Below are 22976 nucleotides of genomic sequence, written 5' to 3' on the forward strand. Positions count from 1 at the left end.
CAAAGATTGAAAAAAAAAATTACGTATCCATGCACTGTATGTAGAGAAAGATCGGAGATCTCATTTCAGCTTTGATTTACACTCACTGGCCACTTTATTAGGTACACCGTCCAACTGCTCGTTAACGAAAGTTTCTAATCAGCCACTCACATGGCAGCAACTCAATGCATTTACGCATTATATATATATATATATATATAGCCAGACCGGTTCCAGCTGATAGAAAGGCAACTCAAATAACCACTCGTTACTACTGAGGTCTGCAGGAGAGCACCTCTGAATGCACAATCTTGAGGCGGATGGGCCAAATATGTGCATACATTTTGCAAACAATAAAATAGGAATATATTGATGCTCACAATATGATTTAAGGAAGCTAACTGAGATGTTTGCACAAAGTCTAACAAAACATCTCAGAGACAGGCTGAAGGGGGGACCTACGGGACTGTATAGACAGCTAAACACACAATCAGGCAAAAACACACCATGATAACATACAAAGGAAACAAACACAATAACCAGACCCAGAACTCACCCAGTCCATTGTCGACTCTGTTTGTAGTCCTTCCTGACTCTGTAGCCTCGGTATACTGTAACACAAATTCACATACTGTACATAAACAATGGCTAATTTAACATAACAAGACAACAATTCAACACTTTTATAATCTACACTGCAAAAAATGCATTTCTTAGAGATTTGTGTTATGAATATATAAACATTCATAAATCAACAAGCATTTTCCAGAGTTTAAACATTTTCAAAATGAAGTCAGTTTTTCCTTAAACAAGCTAAATCTGCCAGTGGGTGAAGTAAAATAATAGAGTTTGATATGAGCATTGGTTCATCATGTGACTGCATCGTTACCAAATACTTATGGTTGTGTTTTTGTCAATGTAACAAGAGAGGTGTGGTTTAAATATTAGCACTTCACAACACTGGTGTATTACCGCTAAGTTAATGCAATATGGTAGGTTATCATAAAACATTATTTACTGTAATTTTAACACTAATATACTGGCAACCACAGCAGCCATTTGAATTTTACTCTTTATTTTATTTTAATTCTTTTTTGCAAATGAATGAAATACGATAGTTTACCGTAACAATTTAAATCTATTTTACGTTTTCTACTGTATTTTTAGTGCTAAAACACTGGCAACCACAGCTGCCAATATATATATATATATATATATATATATATATATATATATATATATATATATATATATATATTAGATTTTTCACAAATTAATGAAATACGGTAGTTTATCGTTTAGTTTTTTTTATAAATGTTATTGTTTGTACTGTTTTAATGCTAAAATACTGGTCACCACAGCTGCCATTTTAATTTTACAGATTTTCCTTTATAAATTAATAAAATACGGTAGATTACCATAAAAATTTGTACATTTGTTTTATAGTTTTTACAGTATTTTTAGCACAAAAATACTGAGAACAACAGCTGCCATTTTAATTTTACTAATCTTTTTATTTTTTTTTTAAAAAATTAAAGAAAAACAGCAGTTTACTATAACAATTTTAAACCTACTTTAAAACTTGTACAGTATTTTTAATGCAAAAATACTGGCAACCACAGCTTTCATTTCAGTTTTACTGATTTATTTACCCCCCAATTTTTTTCATTTATTTTATGGTTATTACTGTATTTTTTAGCGTAAAAATACTGGCAACCACAGCAGCCATTTAAAAAAAATAATGAAATGCGGTAGTTTACCATAACAATTTAAAATCTATTTTGGTTCATACTGTAGTTTTGGCGCTAAAATACTGGTAACCATAGCAGCCCTATTAGTTTAATTATTGAAAACAAACCTATAAATTAATGAAATACGGGTGTTTTTTTACATTGACAATACACTTACTATAGTAATAATTACATGTAACCAACCCTAACCCTTACCCACATTCTAATCCCAACCATATAGTAAGTACATTTAATATATTAGTAGACGGTTCATTTCGCTGTGGCAACCTCGGAATAGTGAATGGACTAAGCTAAAAAGAAAATGAATGAATGAATTTATCAGTAACTGCCTTAAAAAAAAGTGAAACTTGTTTTTGGTTTGGAATGTGATTTTGCTCACTTTTTGCTCAAAAAATAATAATCACTTAATTTAGATTTATTATTCCTGAAAACAAGACAATATTTTGTACTTGTCTAGACAATCTTCTTGATATAGGAGTTTTTGAATATCTGGACTAGAAACAAGGCAAAACGTATTCTTTTCAGCAAGCTGGGTGAAAAATATGAACGTGAGAGCTTATATTGTGGATTCTGCAGCACAGATGGTTATTATACAGCAACTATTTTTACAGAGAGTAGCATTAGGTTTGAGCAAAGGATAAAAGTGACATTTGAAAAGCTCATTAATTAAAAATGTTGCTTGTATCAAGTGTAATGGAACAGTTTCCTACTTGCGCAGCAGCAGCTTTGATTGTGATTTTGTTACATACATTGAGATAAATGCTGTCCTTTGATCAGACGCGCTAAACGAATGTTTAGGATAAAAACACAATGAGCTCTGAGTGAATAATTAGTACTTTATCACTCAGACAAATGAGTGTAAACTTCAGAAAAAAACATGAAAGCGGCTGCTCCAAAAAATGCTAAAGCAGTCATTTATTCCGCTTTCATTGAGACGCCCAATTAAAACTCACAAAACTCTCAGCTTTAATCAGGATGCACACACACATTCAAACAGTGTGAAAGGATTGTTTGTTTTATGTTTTGGTTGCTGTTTTATACATGACATAGATTACAAAAAACACTGCATGGACACCTTCATTTCAGTATAATAATTAACATATTAAGTAAGAGTTTCTACGGAGCCTTTATTAATAATTCGTTATAAATATATTCTTATTGCATGCCAAATGTTTGACAAAATCCAAATATGTCCAACCGCCAACTTATCCAGGTTGTGTTTTACACAGCCCTTCCAGCTGCAACCCAGTACTGGGAAACATCCATACACTCTCACATTCACACACACTCATACACTACGGCAAAATTTAGTTTCTTCAATTCCCCTATAAAGCATGTGTTTGGACTGTTTGGGAAACCGGAGCACCCGGAGGAAACCCACGCCAACATGGGGAGAACATGCAAACTCCACACAGAAACGCCAACTGACCCAGCCGAGGCTCAAACCAGCAACCTTCTTGCTGTGAGGCAACAATGCTAACCACTGAGCCACCGTGCCATTCATTATGTTCTAATAAATACAGTCATCATTTTAAATTTTACGTTTCAAATAGTCGTATGAAAATTTATAAAGAAGGCGTGGCACTAAACCCCACCCCTAAACCCAATTCTCATTGGAGGATGAGCAAATCAGAAATCTAGAATATACAAACGAATGCAGCTAAATCAAAATGCTATAAGCGTTGGATTTTTTGGATTTAATAAAAAATTCAAATAGCTTAGTACAGGAGTGTCCAAATTCTGTCCTGGAGGGCCGGCGTCCAGATTTTAGCTCTAACTTGCTTCAACGCACCTGTAAGGACATTCTAGAATGCCTAGTACAGTGGTCACCAAACTTGTTCCTGGAGGGCCGGTGTCCTGCATATTGTAACTCCAGCCCTACTCAAACACACCTGAACAAGCTAATCAAGGTCTTACTAGGTGTACTTGAAACATCCAGGCAGGTGTGTTGAGGCAAGTTGGAGCTAAACCCTGCAGGGACACCGGCCCTCCAGGACCGAGATTGGTGACCCCTGGCCTAGTAAGAGCTTGATTAGCTAGCCCAGGTGTGTCTGATTAGGGTTGGAATTAAACTTTGCAGGACACACAGGCCCTCCAGGACCGGCTTAGTACCATTTTCTCAAACTCAAGCGTTTTCAAATTTTATGAGTTTCTTTCTTCTGTTGAACATTATTCACGTTACTGACATCCACATACTACTGAAGTCGATAACATCTTTTTGTGTTTAACTGAAAAAAAAATGATTAGTTGGATTTACTACAAGATTTTAAGGTAAGTGGTTGCAAACAATTTATATGGGCTGAATTCAATCAAACAAATTAAGATTCCCAGTGATGGGTTGCAGCTGGAAGGGCATCCGCTGCATAAAACAAATGCTGGATTAGTTGGCGGTTCATTCCGCTATGGCGACTCCTGAACAACAAAGGGACTAAGCTGAAGTAAAATGAAATGAATTACTAAATTGAATTAGTTTTAATAAATTTAGCCTATATAAATTGTTTACCAACCACTTGCATTAAAACTATATATATATATATATATATATACATACATATATATATATATATATATATATATATATATATATGTATATATATATATATATATATATATATATATATATATATATATATATATATATGTATATATATATATATATATATATATATATATATATATATATATATATATATATATATATATGTATATATATATATATGTATATATATATATATATATATATATATATATATATATATATATATATATATATATATATGTATATATATATATATATATATATATATATATGTATATATATATATATATATATATATATATATATATATATATATATATATATATATGTATGTATATATATATATATATATATATATATATAAATATATATATAGTTTTAATGTATATATATATATATATATATATATATATATATATATATAAATATATATATATAAATTATATTACATACATAATTATATACATATATACATCTATATTTTTTCTTCTTTTTAATTATCTTATAACATTTTAACACATTTTTATAATTTTTATTCATTTTTTATCTATTTTTTATTCTTATTTTTATCATTTTTATTTTTATTATTTCTTTTTATTTTCTTACACTTGTCTCTTGTATTCTTGTTTATGTAAAGCACTTTGAATTGCCACTGTGTATGAAATGTGCTATATAAATAAACTTGCCTTGCCTAAATATATATATATATATATATATATATATATATATATATATATATATATATATATATATATATATATATATATATATATATATATATATATATTTACACACAAATACTAGAATCGATGTCATCTTCAGAAGAAAGAAACTCATAGGTTTATTATATTAGATTTGTTAATATTATATAAATATTATTATTACTCCTAGATTCAGACATTGGGTTCTGTAACTTATAAAATAACACTTAAATTTAAAGCTACGGTATGTTCAAAAAAATCTTGTATCCATATATCTATATACACTGTGTGTGCACAACAGCTCAGGAAATTTTATTTAAACATATTTGCTTTATTTCAGCTAAAAAGAAAAAAGCAGGTCTAAAAATGTTTAACATTATTTTGATTTGTGGGTAAATGCAACTTTTTAAGTGCACTCCTATTATCATGCTCATATTATCATTATCAAGACCCCGAACTTGCAGGAAATCCGCGGCATTTCATTAAAAAATGTGAGATTCACAAAATTTAGCTGAGTTTGCTTGATTTTGCCATAAATTCAGCAATCACATGAAATCTTAGAGGGACTGATAATTAAAAAAAATAACAAACATGCAATAAACAAAAAATAATTAGTTTTCAATCGGAAAATGTATGTTAATTTCTATATAAATATTATTTATCAAAACAAAACCCTCTCAAAATTAAAAATGAAATAGAAAAAATATTATTACACAGCAATAAATTACATTAATGTTACTGAAATTAAAATCTCAAGAGTACGTTACAGGTGTCCGTCTCTTTTTTACCCCAAAGACCACAAGTGTAATTCACAAATAAGGAACACCAGAGAGTTAAGGTTGACTGCAGGTTACCACTTTTTGAATATACTATGAATACACCATGAAAGCCGTTGTTTAATTGGCATACCCTGTACCACATGTGGATCTGAAACGTTTGAAAGAAGAGTGTTTATTTTAGAAATGCTAATGTGACCCAGCTCACACACACACACACACACCTCTAAGGGGCTCTGAACATGTGGTCGTACACCTGTAACCGGTGAAAATACAGAGAGAGAGAGGGAGAGAGATGTCTGCCAAAAAGAGGAACTGAAGTCCTCCAGAAGACGAGAGGGGAACAATAGCATGACTCCTCCCTCTCCTTCCTCCCCCGGGACCCCCTGCCTCCTCACGCGGCCCAAGAAGGTTAATGTGCCCGCTTTGATCTCCATCAGGCCACACTGAGGAGGAATTCATTTACATTTCAGATGAAACGGGCCATGGTATAAAAAGCCATCTTGTTTCTGGTATGTGAGAGTCTGTAATGGGCTGGGAATGGGAGAGAGGAAGTGGCAGGGAACCCCAGAAACCCCCGTCTCGCTCGCCCTTCTCTCTCTTTGGGTTTGTTTTTGTTCACGAAGCATGTTTTATATTGGGTTTTAAATAAGGCTATAGTGATACAGATGTCAGTTAATGAATTTCATTATTGGTCAAGCTAAACTACAGTTGAAGTCAGAAATATTATTATTTTATTTTTTATCAAAAAACTCTTTGCCTTAGTAATGTTGGTTAATTAAAATAAAGTGGTTTAACAAATAAGAAAATCCTCATATTCCTAAATTAATTGCACAAAAATATTCAATAATTATCAATACCGAATGATATGAAACATTATATCGTGATCATTCTTTTTTTTTTGCAGTATTACCCAGCTCTAATTCACTGTTAAGTGTAATTTGTAAAATAAGGAGGCACAATCAGAGTGAAATAAAGACAAAAAAAAGAAGTACTGCAAAGAGTAGGGCTTCTTTCAGGGAATATTTGCAGAATATTGTGTTGGGAGATTGTGTACCTGACTGGATCTGCACAGCGGCCTGTTCACGCTCTCTCTTTATCAGCTTCAGATTCTGACGAGCCACGTGACCCCTCCAGGCTACACACAGATGGAGACGCAGAGATTAAATCAAAGAATAACAGTTTACGCTAGTGCGACATCTCAAGCATCATCACAGAACAGTTCTGCAACAGTGTCAGAAAGATTGATTTTAACATACAACTAAATTCGTCATCATGTTACTCATCAAAAGTTATAACAATAAATCTGTTCTAACAATAATAAAGTGTGCTTTTTGAAAGTGACTTAGCTATCATTAACAATAGAAACTGCAGTTATATTCAGAATTATTACTAAACTAAATAGTTTTAAAAACTAATTTCTGTCCCACTTTATATTAAGTGGCCTTAACTAATATGTACTTACACAGTAATTAATAGTTAGTTACAATGTACTTATTGTGTAAATACATGTATTTATTGTGTACTTATGCTTGATTAAATACCTGTATGTAATCACATTTGTAAATAACTTTTGTAATTATATTTGTAAATACACTGTTGACCATCCCTTACACTTTAACCCACCCTTAAACCTACCCACGCCACCAAACCTGTTCATAACCCAACCTCTATCCCAACTCAAGAGCACCACAAGTGTTCTCAAATACACTATGAACGCAGTAAGTACATTGTATTTATTTTTGATGCAAGTACATAGTAGTTAAGGACACTTAATATAAAGTGGGACCCTAATTTCTAATAACTGATTTTATTTTCCTTTGACATGATGACAGTGCATAATATTTGACCAGATATTCTCAAGATACTACTATTCAGCTCAAAGTGACATTTAAAGCCTTAACTACAGTAGGTTAATTAGGTTAAAGTTAGAGTAATTAGGCAAGTCATTGTATACCGATGGTTTGTGCTGTAGACAATCGAAAACGATATTGCTTAAGGGGGCTAATAATATCGACCTTAAAATGCTTTTAAAACAATTAAAAACTGCTTTTATTCTTGCTGAAATAAAACAAATAAGACTTACTCCAGAAGAAAAAAATAGTATAGGAAATACCGTGAAAAATTCCTTGCTCTGTTGATAATCGTTTGGGAAATATTTGAAAAAGAAATCCACAGGAGAGCGAATAACTTTGAGGTGACGCAGAGTGAGAATCTTAATATATCTAGGCATAGCAAAATAATAGGTGTACATAGACATGACATACAATGAGCTTTAAACACCATTGCTTCCTCATTCTCATATAAATCCATAGATATATACATTAGATGTCGCCTGGCCTATTGTTGTCTATTGGACGGAATGCGTCAATAGTGCCGCCATCTTGCTACAGGGTAGCGCTCCTTTGAAATGAATGCGGGACCATCCAAAGCCAGAGATATACACATATACACATATATCTATGATCGGGAGTTTTCCTGGATGTTAGTATGTAATTTTTTTTTTTCTAATTACGAAAATTATCATTTTACATCACTTTTCTTCATTGATGGATCAGTGACCGCACGGGCATTCCTGACAAAAAGCTTGTGTTTGTGTGTACAGAAATGTACTTTTCATCCTCCCTGCTAAATTTGATCTAATCATGTCCTGAAACACAGCTCCTCTCCTGCGTTCACTTCTCATACACTTCTCATACTGACGGGGGGAGCGATTCGTTTGTGAATGAATCCCCCGAACGACTCTTTCACTAACGTTAGGCGACAATAACACAAGTTTCTGGCAGCGCAGCATCTCGTTGTCATATTTCTTTTGCATTGTTTGCTGATTTTATCAAACAAAATTAGCATAAGCCGAGTGTTTAGAGCGAGTTGCCTTATGGTGAATGCAGTAAGTGACTGTATTATCATCAATAACGTTACCTGATTAGAACAAAAAGTCAGAACATACAAAAACAGAAAAAACTTAATATTACCTATGAAATGTTCTGCCTTTGTGCTTTGTTTTCTTTGTTTGATCGTTACTACACCCGTAGACATCGCTAAAGTCCCGCATCTTCACGTAATAACACTGTCTTGACTAGTGCGGTTGAATGACACTTGTCCTGGGAGCCCTGTACCAATGTGGCGGTGCTATTGACGCATGCTCAGGGTCCCTATGCCATATCTAGTGTATATATCCATGATATAAATCCTGTGAATGTAAATTCCTGATTAATAACAGGCCAATCAGAATAGGATCGTTTATATGCATGCCCAGGCAGCATTTGATTGGCCACAGGATTATAAGCTTAGTCAGCACAATCTTGAAAAGGCACAAGATCTGTTTAACTGTATCTTGTATTAGTTTAACGTGTATATTGTAAAATTTGCCGCGTATGTTTGTAATGAGGCAACAAACACATGTAGACTGCTGCGTATAAGTGTTTAATGGACATTTATGCATAACTCGAACCACACTCAAAACCAAGGGGTGCGAAAACATCCCAGAATAAATGTCTGGAATGGCAGTATGTGTGCAAACGGAGGTCAAGAGATGCACAAATTAGTATTTAGTATTTTAATACATTCATAGTGGTGTTTATGTTTTACATACTTTCACATCTGACACTTGATTTTCTATAATATATATATATATATATATATATATATATATATATATATATATATATATATATATATATATATATATATGTATATATATATATATATATATATATATATATATATATATATATATATATATATATATATATATATATATATAATAAAATATTTGCTTTTTTGAAATTTGCTTTATTTCGGCTAGAATAAAAGCATAAATGAATAAATAAATATATTATATTTATATATAGTTTAAATTTATTATATATTGATGAAAAAATTAAAACCATTTTAAGGTCAATATTATTAGCCCCTTTAAGCAGTATTTATTTTTATTTTTTTTTATTTACTAAACAAAACATTAATCTACAATGACTTGCGCAATTCGACATCCTTCTATAGCTCCTTTCAAACTGTCAATATCCTTTTATGGCAATTTTCAATCATTCCATATGATCAAGAAACATCAGATATTGTGAATCTCTCTGGCTGTGAGTTATTTCATTATTCTTTCTTTATTGCGTTTTCATAGGTTAGTCACAATAATCATAATATTAACTTATCATGCAATATGTGGACATGACCTCAGTATTTTTTTTATATTGCGATATATATTTAGTAATTCACTAATAACATTAAAGCCATTTTAATAAGACATTTACTTTTTACCTAATCGATGTCAAAGTTAATAATTAAACATTTAAAATTACATCAGATTACACAATCTAAACAACATTACGAATGGAAAAGCGTTAGTCTCTTAAAAAGTGTTTGTGGTTATTTGCATTACTATGCTACTGAATAATCATTGTTAAATTATAGGCATAAAATGATTTCAAAATGACAATAATATCGCTTATCGCAACAATTTTGTGACAATATATCACACAAGAAAAAATTCTTAATTGTAATAGGCTAACGCTATCCCACAGCAATTTGTAACTATTCGATTTAGTGGCTAATTCGTATGAATCGCATTCATACAATTTAGTACAATTCACTTATCTTCCAATTATGGTTGGTTTAGGGGTAGGGTTTATTACCACACCTCCTTTTTAAAATCGTACATTTTCGTAAGATTGAACTTACGTACGAATAAGCCACTAAATGGACAAAACGTAAAATATTTACGTGTCCTTGTGAGATCAGGTCTAGGTTTTAATCACCTGACTGTATGACGACTGCCCCATTGCGGCGTTTCTCTCTCTCTCTGCGGTAGCGTCGAGCGCCCAGCCAGCCCTTGGTGTAGGCTTGCATCAACACCACTCGAGCGATCACTTCCCGCAACATCAGATTGAGCTGCTCCACGTGATAATACTTCAGAAACACCTGCGCAAGATCATACCTCACGATAAACACACTGTCATCATGTGTCCCTCAGAACAAATATTCACAATCAAGAGGGTACTGACTGAAAAAATTAGGAAATAATTAATAATTTTACATTGTTTCCCAGCAATGGGTTGCAGTTGGAAGGGCATTCACTGTGTAAATAGTGAAATAGTTGGCGGTTTATTCTGCTGTGGCAACCCCTGATAAATAAGGAACTAAGCTGAAGGAAAATGAACCATACACCAGCTATAGTTGGAGTGGAGAGATAGTGATAGGGACAATTTAGTGGATGGGGATGATTGGGAGGCCGGTAAGAGCCGATGGAAGCAATTTGGCCAGGGGATCAGAGTTACACCCCTACACTTTAAGTGCCATGGGATTTTTAATGACCACAGAGAGTCAGGACCTTGGTTTAACATCTCATTCGAAAGATGGCGCCCACTGACAGTATAGTGCCCCTTTCACTTTACTAGGGCATTAGGACTCATACAGACCGCAGGTTGAGCGGCCCCTGCAGGCCTCACTAACACCTCTTTCAACAGCATCCTAGTTTTCCTATGTGGTCTCCCATCCAGGAACTGACCAGGCTCAGCCCTGCTTAGCTTCCGTAAGTAACCAGTCTTGAGCTGCAGAGTAATATGGTCTGAAATCAGGTGAATTCAGAATGTCTGCGCAAAAAGCTGAACTGCTGTAGGGGCCGTTCGCATATCTCGACTTCTCTGTGCGCAAGTTTGTTATTTCCAATGGAGGCGTGCAGCTTGCGAGCATATTAGGAGTAATGCGCTTGCACCTACTATGTGCACCCAGTTGAAAACATCTTGCACCACAAGTCAAGTGACAAGAACTAACCAATCAGCTTCATACTTTGTATGAAATATACACATTTCGGAAGACTAATTATCTCAGACAAATACAGAACACCCAAACAGTGCAGTGCTTTTTCATTTTCCCCATGAATAAAGTTTATATCAGAGTTGCAGCAATGTTTTGTCAGCTTGTCATTCTCTGAGAAAACGGTTGATGGTCGCCCGGCAATGAATGTACAACACTGCTAAATTCCAACTCCCCAAAATTGCCAAGCGTTGAGACCGGTCTGCGATAATAAAAAGGTTAGGGACCACTGCCAAAGAGGATACATTTTCATAGTAGTATTTAGTTTTGCAGTTTTGTGAACAATCCAGATAAACAGAACAACACTGATACAAACAAAGGAGACAGAAAAATAAAGCATGGATGTCAAAATAATGACGATAACTCTACCTTTGTGTTGCCCACTACCCAGTAGTCTAGTTTGGCCTTCTGCAATATAATAATGGCGTTCTCTTTACTTCCCTCTGGCATCTGATGAGCTCGAAAGGCCAGATAGTAATACCTACAGGAAAACAAAATAACCAGACTCACGTCACAAGTCAGAAGTTAGAAAAACTGATCATATTATACATGATTCGCTATATTATACCATCATTGGTTTTTAAATGCTTTAACGTAAATATATAAGGGATAAAGTACCCAATAAGTTTTTAGAGTAGAATAAAGCACAACATGAAGCTGAGCACTGTTGTTTAAGACTGAAGGGCTTTATTCTGTGGGAAACAACTATCCTGGATGTACTTTATCCTACTTATTACACAGCTATACTTGCCACAACTGATAAAACGTGGACACAAACTGTTGTTTTGAGCCATAATAGTTTATTAATTCTTTAATTAAAGGCAAAGCTGACAGAAACACAATATGCTGAGCGAAGCTGATGGAGCATACACTAACCTGCACATTATTCAGTCACCATATGACGTCAATATACCTGTCAACCCTCCCGTTTTTCCCGGGATTCTTCCATATTTTACTGTTCTATTCTGCTATCATCCCGTAAAGGTATTTTCCCGTATTTCTCCGGTATTTTCAGTCTTTCTCTGAACAACCAATCCTCCCTATACACAACACATACCACCGAACCACCAGGGGTCGCCCCTTGCTCTAAAACATAAGCTTTCAGTGCTTTTGCTTAGTTTAGGAATGAAAACTCTTATAAATAAATATTAAACACGACGTGATTCCATTTCCTTTTGATTACAGCTGCCGTCGCCCATCCTATACAGTCCTCTAAACAGTCATATAATAGTGCGTGACTGTCAGCTGACGTGCTCCATAGTGATAAATAGACGTTGTTTGCCAAACGGATTCTATACTCGCGATTTGAAGCGGAGAGAAAGTCTGGCTTTTGGGTGCGTGTTTAAGCACACATACACACATAATTAATAATAATAACAGAAACATGTCGATCTTGGTGGGTTTTTTTCCCAAACACAACTAATTTCGTCTTAAATGAGCATAAAAAGTTTTAAAAAGCAGTCGAATGCTTTCACTTTAACGTTAGATGTGTGCATTTTCAAAGTGATAACTTTTTATTATTTAATGTAATAAAAAATCTTAATATATTAATATTAATATTAATATTAATATAAATATAATAAATGAGAGATTCGTTCGTTGCTCTTTAATCAGAATGTGTAAGTTATACAGTGGAGAAACGGATGATGAGATTGATAGCTTGATTCTATTTTAATATAATAGCTATTCATTTTAATAAGCTGAACTGTTTGCTAATGTGTTTGCTTATAATGTAAATATTTATTTTTCTTTTGCTAATATTAATTTTAAAACATATAACTGACCATTTAACTGTTTATTTACAATGAAACAGCTCCAAATGAACACATTTAGCAATTTGGGGATTATTTGAAGGGAGGGGTGTGGGGGGTGTTGGGGGAATCCCTTATTATGGTGGGCATATCCCTTATTTTCACATTCCAATGTTGACAGGTATGCGTCAATCAGTCAGAAACGCAAAGCTGACAGAAACTAAACCTGTTGAATATCAAAGACTAACCAACTCAATTCATTCACAAGGCAGCGTCAAACAGTCAAACATAGTTTTCTATAAAACCAATTGGGAATTGGAGGGTGTGTGACATCTCAGCATGAACACACAGCACCGTCTCACTAAGTCTCATGAATTAAAGTTTACTATTGGGATATTGTAAGAACATAGGTCAGCAGATATATATATATATATATATATATATATATATATATATATATATATATATATATATATATATATATATATATATATATATATAAAACACTGTTCAAGTGGTTTTTGACCATTGTTATGGCCGAAGAACAATAAAAATGGGCAAAACAATTATTTTAGCTACTTTACATCATGTATATTACAGACTTGGGGATTGTGGCATGGGTTAATAAAAAACAACACCACAGAACACCAAGTAAATATTATTTTCAGAAATAAAGTGGTCACCAACCTTGTTCCTAGAGGGCTTAGTCCCTTTATTAATCCGGGGTCGCCACAGCAGAATGAACCGCCAACTTATCCAGCAAGTTTTTACGCAGCGGATGCCCTTCCAGCCGCAACCCATCTCTGGGAAACATCCACACTTACATTCACACACACACTCATGCACTACGGACAATTTAGCCCACCCAATTCACCTGTACTGCATGTCTTTGGACTGTGGGGGAAACCCGAGCACCCGGAGGAAACCCACGCGAACACCGGGAGAACATGCAAACTCCACACAGAAATGCCAACTGAGCCGAGGCTCGAACCAGTGACCCAGCGACCTTCTTGCTGTGAGGCGACAGCACTACCTACTGCGTCACTGCCTAGACATATATACAGTATATAAAATATAATATCTATTAAATTTGTCTGTTTTCCAGTGCTAGGTTGCAGCTGGAAGGGCATCCGCCATGTAGAACATTTGCCAGAATAATTGGTTCATTCCATTGTAGCGACTCCTGAAAATCAGGGACTAATCCAAAAGATGGTGAGTATTATTATATGAAATATTTAGATTTATGACCAGAATTCTTGCTACATTTTACAGAGGTTCAATGGTAATAATGATTATGATATCCTGGGAAGAAAAAAACCCCTCTCCTGACTCCAAATCCAGACCTCATCAGTTATGCAGTCAAAATGACATTATTCCGGGTGTTCCTGTTGGACTGCAGGAATGTTATTAGATTTAATTAGCTGGAGCTCTTGGGCTTCATGAAAAGAAGGGGAAAAGACAGACAGACAGACAGTTAGAGAGATCAAAGCCCTCCATGTTGAATATACTCACCTCCTCCAGCGCTCCCTAGAGCTCCCGGCAAACTCACACCGCAGGTTTATTATCTATGTGTTTTGACAGTACTGAAAGAAGCCCATAATCTCATCAATAATAGGTCATTAAGCCTCTGAGAATACAAGTGATGCTAAATTAGACTCTGGTTGAGTAATTAGCGGTGAAGTGGTTCATACTTTGAAGGGGCGGAGAGAGAATCGGGCTGAAAGTTTCTCGGCGGCGAGCAAATTCATGGTCCAAATTTACTTTTTCCGAGGCTTGGGGAATCGGTAAACTTTTCTCTTTCTTGCGCTTTTTCTTTCAACCCATCCATCTCTTTCTCTCGTGGGCCGCGAGATGGTGGACATGTAGGTCATCTCTTTTACATAAACATCCCAGACAATTTCTCCATGCTCAGAGGGGCTCAGGCTCTCTCCCGCTTTTTTCTCCCCCCGTCATCCTTTTGATCACAGAAGTGTCCTGATTATCCGTATTTTCCCCGGCCAGTTCGCATAAAAAATGAAATACTCTGTGACTGTTCTGTTTGCGTAGTCCAACACATTCTTCGCTCAACCAGGACTACTTCTTGTCCTTTTGTGATGCTCCTGGTACTCATTTGGCATTGTTTTACGACGCGCTGGGTCCTCCAATGCTTTTGGTAATTCGTATTAAACGTCCCATTAAACCAGGGGTCACCAATCTTTGTCCTGCAGAGTTGGGTTTCAACTCGCCTCAACACTCCTGCCTTGAAGTTTCAAGTATACCTAGTAAAACCTTGATTAGCTTCTTCGGGTATGTTTGATTAGGATTGGCACCAAACTCTGCAGGAACAAGTTTGGTGACCCTTGCATTAAACAGTTTTGCATTTGCATTTTTTTGCATTTGTGGATGTAATTACATATTGTGGAATTGGACAAAGGTTCGCCAAAGTAGCCCTGACCTCATGTGGAGATATCGCTTATAGATGATTGAGGATTCTTGATGCAGCGTCATGTGAGAAACCTGAGATCACAGTTGCTCAGCTTAGGCTTGTGTAACAGGGTTATATTGGATCTCTCCACTTGCATACATTAAAATACTAAAGAGAAGGAAGGGGTTAACATTTATTCATTGTTTTACATGTAGAGCGCCTCCTCTGTTACCTAAAAAGAAAGGAAATTCATTGTAGTATGTAGGAGGAAGCCATTGCACGAGGCTGGTAGATTAGATCTGTGCTCATTTTTCTGTTCTAACTGTTTTCACAATAATAAAATCGATAAAAGATATATCAGAGTGAATATTTATTTACACAACGCAGAAGAGACGCAAAAGACTAGTTACATTGGTGCCGTGACCCGGATGGGAGTGAGGTTTAGGGGGGTGAGTGTAACAGAGCCAGCTAGTGAAGTGCTGTGCAGGTAAACCTCACTCCTCTGACCTCTAAAGGTGCTCTAGCGACTGATGCTAGAGGCCATGGTCTTTAGCCTCCTTGTTAGAGCAACCGACTCCCATGCGGAAGGTCGCCGGTTCGAAACCAGTTCGGAGCGGATTGGGTGGCGTAGGACGGGCAGGGTTACACTTGCACCCTTGTCTTTTATGCACTGAAATTTCTCCAGATTCCTTGTAGATTTTATTTGTGCTGTGGACTGTTGAAGGTGAAATATCCTAATGTCTTCCTATCTTTCTTTGAGGAACATTGTTTTTAAACATTTCAATCATTTTCTCACGTGTTTGTTTGCAAACCTTTCTTGGATGCTGCTTTTGTACTAAATCATAATTACAATCACCTGTTGATATCACCTGTTTCACATCACATTATTTAACCAGTTTATCTGATTGAAGCCCTAAACTGCTTCTGTCCCAACCTTTGCTGGAAAGTGTTGCAGGTCTGAATGACAGGAAAGGATGTATATTTATAAATGAAATGAAGTTGACCAGACAGAACATAAAATATTTAGGGCTCTATTTTGACGGTCCATGCGAAGAACGCAAATCGCAAGGCGCAAACGCTTTCAGGGCGTGTCAGGCATTTTTGCTAATTTAAGGACGGGAAAATCCGCTTTGCGCCGTGGCGCATGGTCTACAAGGGTTGAGTTTATTTTCTTAATAAGTTACAGGTGTGTTTTGAGAATAAACCAATCAGAGTCTCATCCCCCATTACCTTTAAGAGCGTCATGCCATAAGTGCATTCGCTATTTACAGGACGTAAAGTAAGTTCACATTCACTTTTGCTCTCGTGGATAGGGAAACCTTAACGCACAGACATCAATTAGCCTATAAATAATTAATTTTGTTTGTTAAGCGCAAAGATTTGTTTCAAAACTATTTCTAAATTCAGTTCTAATTTCCAGCAAACAAATAAATGAACAATAATAACAAAGCGTGGTCAAAATACTGAGTCATTTCCAAATACACCTGCTATGCCCCATATGGTCTAAAACCTGCAGGTGGACAAATCTAAGCTTGTTTTTAATAAAACAAATATAAATATGGATATAATAAATAATACTGCTAATAATAATAACATTATACAAAAGCAAATCGAATGAACTAAAAAAGCCTCCCGAGATGAAGAAAGTAAGGCAGTGGTATTTAAATTCATGTAGGCTAGAAAATAATATGTTTTGTAATATTTTAATCATTTATATTTATATCTTATATATATCCTTATAATATATAACCTTAATTTATTATATCTTTTTCATATTTAAAGATATTTGCGTATTGCATCTTGTGTGTAGTGTGTAAGCCAGGCGCACTAGACCAGACAATAGACCGACTTTGTTCAGGTCTAAAGAACAGACTATTTACAGTTTCTCAAAATAGCAACGTGCCAAAACACGCCTGCTTTTCTAGACCAGAACGCCTATGGGCGCACATTTGAGCGCATATTCATTTGCTATTTAAACAGCGTGGCGCAACACCTCAAAATGACCCTTGCGCTGAGCTTAAAGTAGCAAAAGACTATTGCGCCGCGCCTTGCGCCACATTGCGCCGGGTGTATGATAGGACCCTTAGTGTTCATATTGTCCGCAATGAAATGAAACAAAAGTTGGGACAGGATCAATTTAGGGCTAGTAATCAGTTAAATTGGTTAAATAATTATGAGATTTGAGTACATTTTTATTTGTGGCCAATTTAAAGCAGCAGTCCACACTGGCTCCATATAAAAAAAGCAAGATCTTTATGGATTCAGATGGATCTTTTTGGGAAATCTTCCCTGATGTCGTGAAGGAGCGCTCTTTGTATTTTCTAGCAGAGACATAGCAGCTATCAGGAGCACGATTATGAAAGAGTGCAGTTCAAGTGGAATCAAAGGCAGTATTCCCTCTTAAACATAAAGGCTGATATCTTCCTCTTCAGAGGCTGTAAATACCCGGGATCAACCACAAGCTTTAGATGTTTCCAAGAGACTCGTTTATGAGATTCATGCCAAGTAGTAAAACCGAAAGCCCCCCCAGACAATAACAACAAGGCAACAATGGCCCCATATTCACTGATTTATCAGACAATCAGGTAACGCTTTACTTCTCTGTCCAAAACGTCAAAGGTTTCTCTAGCAGAAAGTTGCTATCATTAAAATATCTTGAGAGATCTGAGAGATAGATTTTCTGGTTCCTTTCAAAGCAGTCCTAAAGGTGAGGTGTGTAAAATCTTGTCCACCAGCAACACCAAGCTAAAATAATAAGTGGGCATGTTTACTATGTTGCGGTAAATTAAGTAAATTGTGTGAAGCTATGAAGCTAAAGGTAATTATGTTATTGAAGGAACACTCTAAATTTACACTTAAAAAAATGCTGCTATAGTCAAGCTACTTATTTAAAGTAAAACGACACTATTCTTAAGTTTTTTTGGGGGACAATTTATTAAAACTTATTTGTTTTCTGTTTAATCCACTTAAATTTGTGAAAACTAAAAAGCTAACTCAATTCCTTCATGTTGTCCCAACACAAATCGATTGTGTGGAACCCAGCATATTTTAGAGTGTAGTGTTATATTTAATTATAAATTTATAGCACATCCTAGAGTTGCGCGATATTGGAAAAATGTGACACATTGCGATATCAATGTTAAAACAATATATTATGCACTAGTATATCCCGTTTTAAATATGTACATTACTAAGTGAATATACTGTATATAATACAATTTGCTGCATTTAACCAATCAGTTTTTATTAAAGTAGAATAGAAAGATAATCCATTTCAGTTTCATTATTTATTACAATGCAAATTACAAACTACAAAATTTCAACTAAATATTATATTCTTCATGTTTCGCTTGATTTTTCCTCTAAACTTAAATTATATTTATTAAATATTATAAATTATATTTATAAGAAAATTATATTATTATAATTTAAAGTATATATATATATATATATATATATATATATATATATATATATATATATATATATATATATATATATATATATATATAGTGCTCGGCATAAATGAAAATATGAAATGAGTATTTCTCATTTTAAAAATGTACATTTCTTAGTGAATAAAGAAAATAAATTTCGGTGCATTTACGCATCAAGTTTTATTTAACAGCTAAATTCATTAAAATAAGAGTTTGGTCACCAAATTTAATTAGGAATAAAAATATATTACATTTAAATTAAAATCACAAAACAAATTACAAACTACAAAATCTTAACCAATAAATGTTACATTTTTTTTTTTACGTTTCTCTCGATTTTTCTTTTAAATTAAAGTTGCATTTAATATTTCTTCCCCAACATATTCATTTGGGTGTACTATTTTTTGGACTGTGATTTTAAAAATTATATTTGCTATTTGTTTGAACTACTTATTTAAAATAAACTGAGACACCACAATTATTGAGGCTTTTTTGTGTTTTACGTTCAATCCACCTAAATTTGCTAAAACTAATAAGCTAACTTGATCCCATCTTGTTATCCCAACACAAATCAATTGTGAAAAAGCCAGAATTTTTCAAAGAGTAGAGTTATATTTATTTAGCAGTTAATATATATAAAATTCATTAAAATAGGAGTTGGGTCACCAAATTTAATTAGGATTTAAAAAGATAATACATTTAAACTAAATTAGATTTTTTTTTTTTATTTCCCTTGATTTTATTTCTCTAAATTAAAACGTTATTTAATATTTTTTCCTTAACATTAATTTGGGTGTACTATTTTTTATTTTTATTTTTTATTTTTTTTAGACCATGATCTTTAAAAAGCTATTTTGTTTTTGTCTTCGGCACTAACTAAATCTACACTCTAAAAAAGGGCGTTTGCTGTTTGTTCAAACTACTTACAGTATTTAAAATGAGCTAAAACTAAGTTCTTAAGGCTTTTTGTGACAACTTAATAGTTTTATGTTTAATCCACTTTAATTTGCTAAAACTAATAAGCTAACTTAATTCCTTCATGTCGCCCTGACACAACGTATCTTAAACCAGTGTCATATTGACGTCAAATGCTGACAGTTATTCATCAGGTATGGCAACCACATTCCAGCGTCTGATAGACGCCATAGTGGTAATGTCTACACAATGTCAAGCTGTAACATCATTAGACGTTGATATTTGGTTGATTTTAGGTTGGACGTTGATCATTAAAATCGAGCTGACATTGGGTTCTGACGTCAACCTGATTTTCATTTCCAAACAAAATGCAACGTCCCCACGACGTTGGGGTCAATCTGACATCACGTTGACGTCCTGTGCCTGCTGGGTACACTGAAAAAAATTATCCAAAGATGATTCCTTGGATTTACTCATTTTTTTAATGTTAAGGGGTGGTAAACAATTTAATTGTGTTGAATTTAAACAAACAAATTAAGTTGAACATTATTCAATTTAATTTGATTGTTTAAATTCAACACAAATTAATTGTTTGCAACAGTTCTGCATGCAACACTTTTTTCAAGCACCGCAAAATTAAAAGATTTATTTTTTATCTACAACCCTTAACTGGAATCAGCTTTTATGATGCATCAACTGCTGAACTCCACTCGACTCTCAGTGAACTGTCAGTCTTTTTCTCAGGAAGTCGTGTTGTTCCTAATCTCTCTCATTAGCAGTCTGTGTTTTGTGTGATCTTTATTGTTCTCCTCGAGCCCCGTGGGACAAGCGTAAACAACCCATTCGATGAGCGCTCTGTTACTTTGTGGCTGTTTCATACCTGTTTACGAACTCCTGGATGAGGATGCGGTGGGAATAGCCCTGTCTGCGGATGTTGACGGTCTCCAGGATGCCGGTGTAGCGCAGCTGAACCATCACACGCTCTTTATTGAAGCGCAGAGCCTGTCGGTCGTCATTAGGTTTGATACAGCGCACGAAATGAGGTGTCCCGACCACCATCTTGGACAGCAAGTCCATAAGAGAGTACTGAAAGACAAAACACAAACCTAATCATTTTTTTGAATGCTATAGGCAGATTTGAGTCTTGTGTCTCTGACCGGGACACACCACCCTGCTGAAAAATCAGGCTGGCAAATGACCAGCTAAATCCAGCTAAAACCAGCTTGACCAGCCTGGTTTAAGCTGGACATAGCTGGTTATGGCTGGACTCCCAGCTTGGCTAGGCTGGTCAAGCTGGCTTCAGCTGGTCATGTCCCAGCCTGACCAGCTAAGACCAGGCTGGAAATGACTGGAAACCAGCCTGGAAATGGCCAAAACCCCTCTAAAACCAGCCTGGTCGACCAGCTTAAACCAGCCAACCAGCCTAGTCTGGTTTAAGCTGGATTTTTCAGCAGGGCAAGCTGACAGTTGGCTATTGATAGATTTCAGTGGTGTTGGGCAGGCTCCTTTAATAAAAGTATTATATTGTGTAATTCTGTCTGAGTAATAAGGGTTTGTGGTGGAGAAAAATCACTTTTTATTTGCTTTGACATCGTGGCGTCATCTCCTCCTTTGGTAGTAGAGCTTACGTTATCTCCTGCGTAGCCACTAACTTTGTGGCAGCAAGTGACGGTGTGAGGTGCTTATTCAATGGAAGAGTATCAACAGTTTTGTCCACGTCTGTATACATGCACATTTTTCTACAATGTGACTTGCCGAGGACTCACCCTGAAATAAGACGCCACTGTCTGTCTCCTCATGTTAGTGGTTTCTTCAGGGTGACGCATCATTTCCATGGTGTCCACCTAAACACACACAAACACACTTACTGTAGCGTTTCTGCACCGCCAATACACACATACAGTACTTCTACAGTCCTGGTTTTATTCTGTACCACCTGTCCTGCATTTTAGGGAACAGTCCCAAAATTGGGAGCTTTGTTTCATCTGCTGGATGGCATAAGCACTCAAGAAATGAATCACAATGAAGTGTATCATTAACTGTATGTAACTTTTTAATTTTATTTAATATGTCCGTTTTTTTAAATGTCTGTAAACATGGAATACTATTAGATTAAATCAGTTAAAACATATAAATATGGTATAAATACAGTCTTATGCAATAATTTGGGCACCCCGCTGTGGCCGCAAAATAATGTGCTCTTTCCTTATAAGAGAAGATCAGTGAAATGCCATATAATGTGGCAATAAGATCGTAACCGTGCTGTGCATTTACACCGTGGCCACCGTGGCCATATTCATACAACATAGCAGACACTGTAAAATTGGTAATTCCCAGCCATTAGACTCATCTGACAGGGTATTCGAGTGCCACCGAGTGTCAGAATGTTGTAGGACTGCTATACAAGAGTTATTATTAGGGATCATAGATAGTGAAGTTTTTTATTTTAGAGTTTGTTTGTTTTTTAAACATGGCGGTAAAACACAAACTCCGTTATGAATATTAAAACATGCTTATTTGTTGTAAAAATGTATAATAAACGACAAAAATACTAATTTGAGCATCTCCTGACTCCTGTGTGCAGCCCTGCTGCCCTTGTAGATGGAATAATCTGGGAAATTTTCCTACTCCTTGGTTTCGAATGTGGTCCTGAAAAATCTCTGTTTCAAGGGGTATCTAGCCCTTCTCCTTAGCCCTACGCCAGGGGTCAGCAACCCGCGGCTCGTTGCCCTTGTGGCTCCCTGGAGCTTTTTAAAAAATGTTTGAAAATGGAAAAAGATGGGGGAGGTTAATATATTTTTTTGGTTTAATATGATTTCTATAGGAGGACAAACATTTTAACGTTTTCAAATGCTGTCAAAGTGTGTAGAATTAATATTTAATTTCAACATTTCTGT

The 22976-nt window shown here is 35.1% G+C and overlaps 1 protein-coding gene across 25 annotated transcripts in view; it reads right to left on the reverse strand.

The window, feature by feature from the left end:
- Window positions 1–22976, reverse strand: part of myo3b (myosin IIIB) — a 214525-nt gene that overhangs the window by 71811 nt on the left and 119738 nt on the right. For all 25 annotated transcript variants that reach the window (XR_012385108.1, XM_073912422.1, XM_073912420.1 and 22 more), the window contains 6 exons: window positions 21846–21923; window positions 20960–21165; window positions 11942–12053; window positions 10516–10678; window positions 6804–6884; window positions 536–590 (listed from right to left, as the gene is read on the reverse strand). Coding sequence is in view for 24 of the 25 variants with exons in the window: in XM_073912422.1 (XP_073768523.1) it covers window positions 536–590; window positions 6804–6884; window positions 10516–10678; window positions 11942–12053; window positions 20960–21165; window positions 21846–21923 (695 nt within the window). In the remaining variant the exon portion in view is untranslated. The remainder of the gene's footprint in view (window positions 1–535; window positions 591–6803; window positions 6885–10515; window positions 10679–11941; window positions 12054–20959; window positions 21166–21845; window positions 21924–22976) is intronic.

This window comes from Danio rerio, chromosome 9, assembly GCF_049306965.1.
Source record: "Danio rerio strain Tuebingen ecotype United States chromosome 9, GRCz12tu, whole genome shotgun sequence".
Lineage (NCBI taxonomy): Eukaryota > Metazoa > Chordata > Actinopteri > Cypriniformes > Danionidae > Danio > Danio rerio.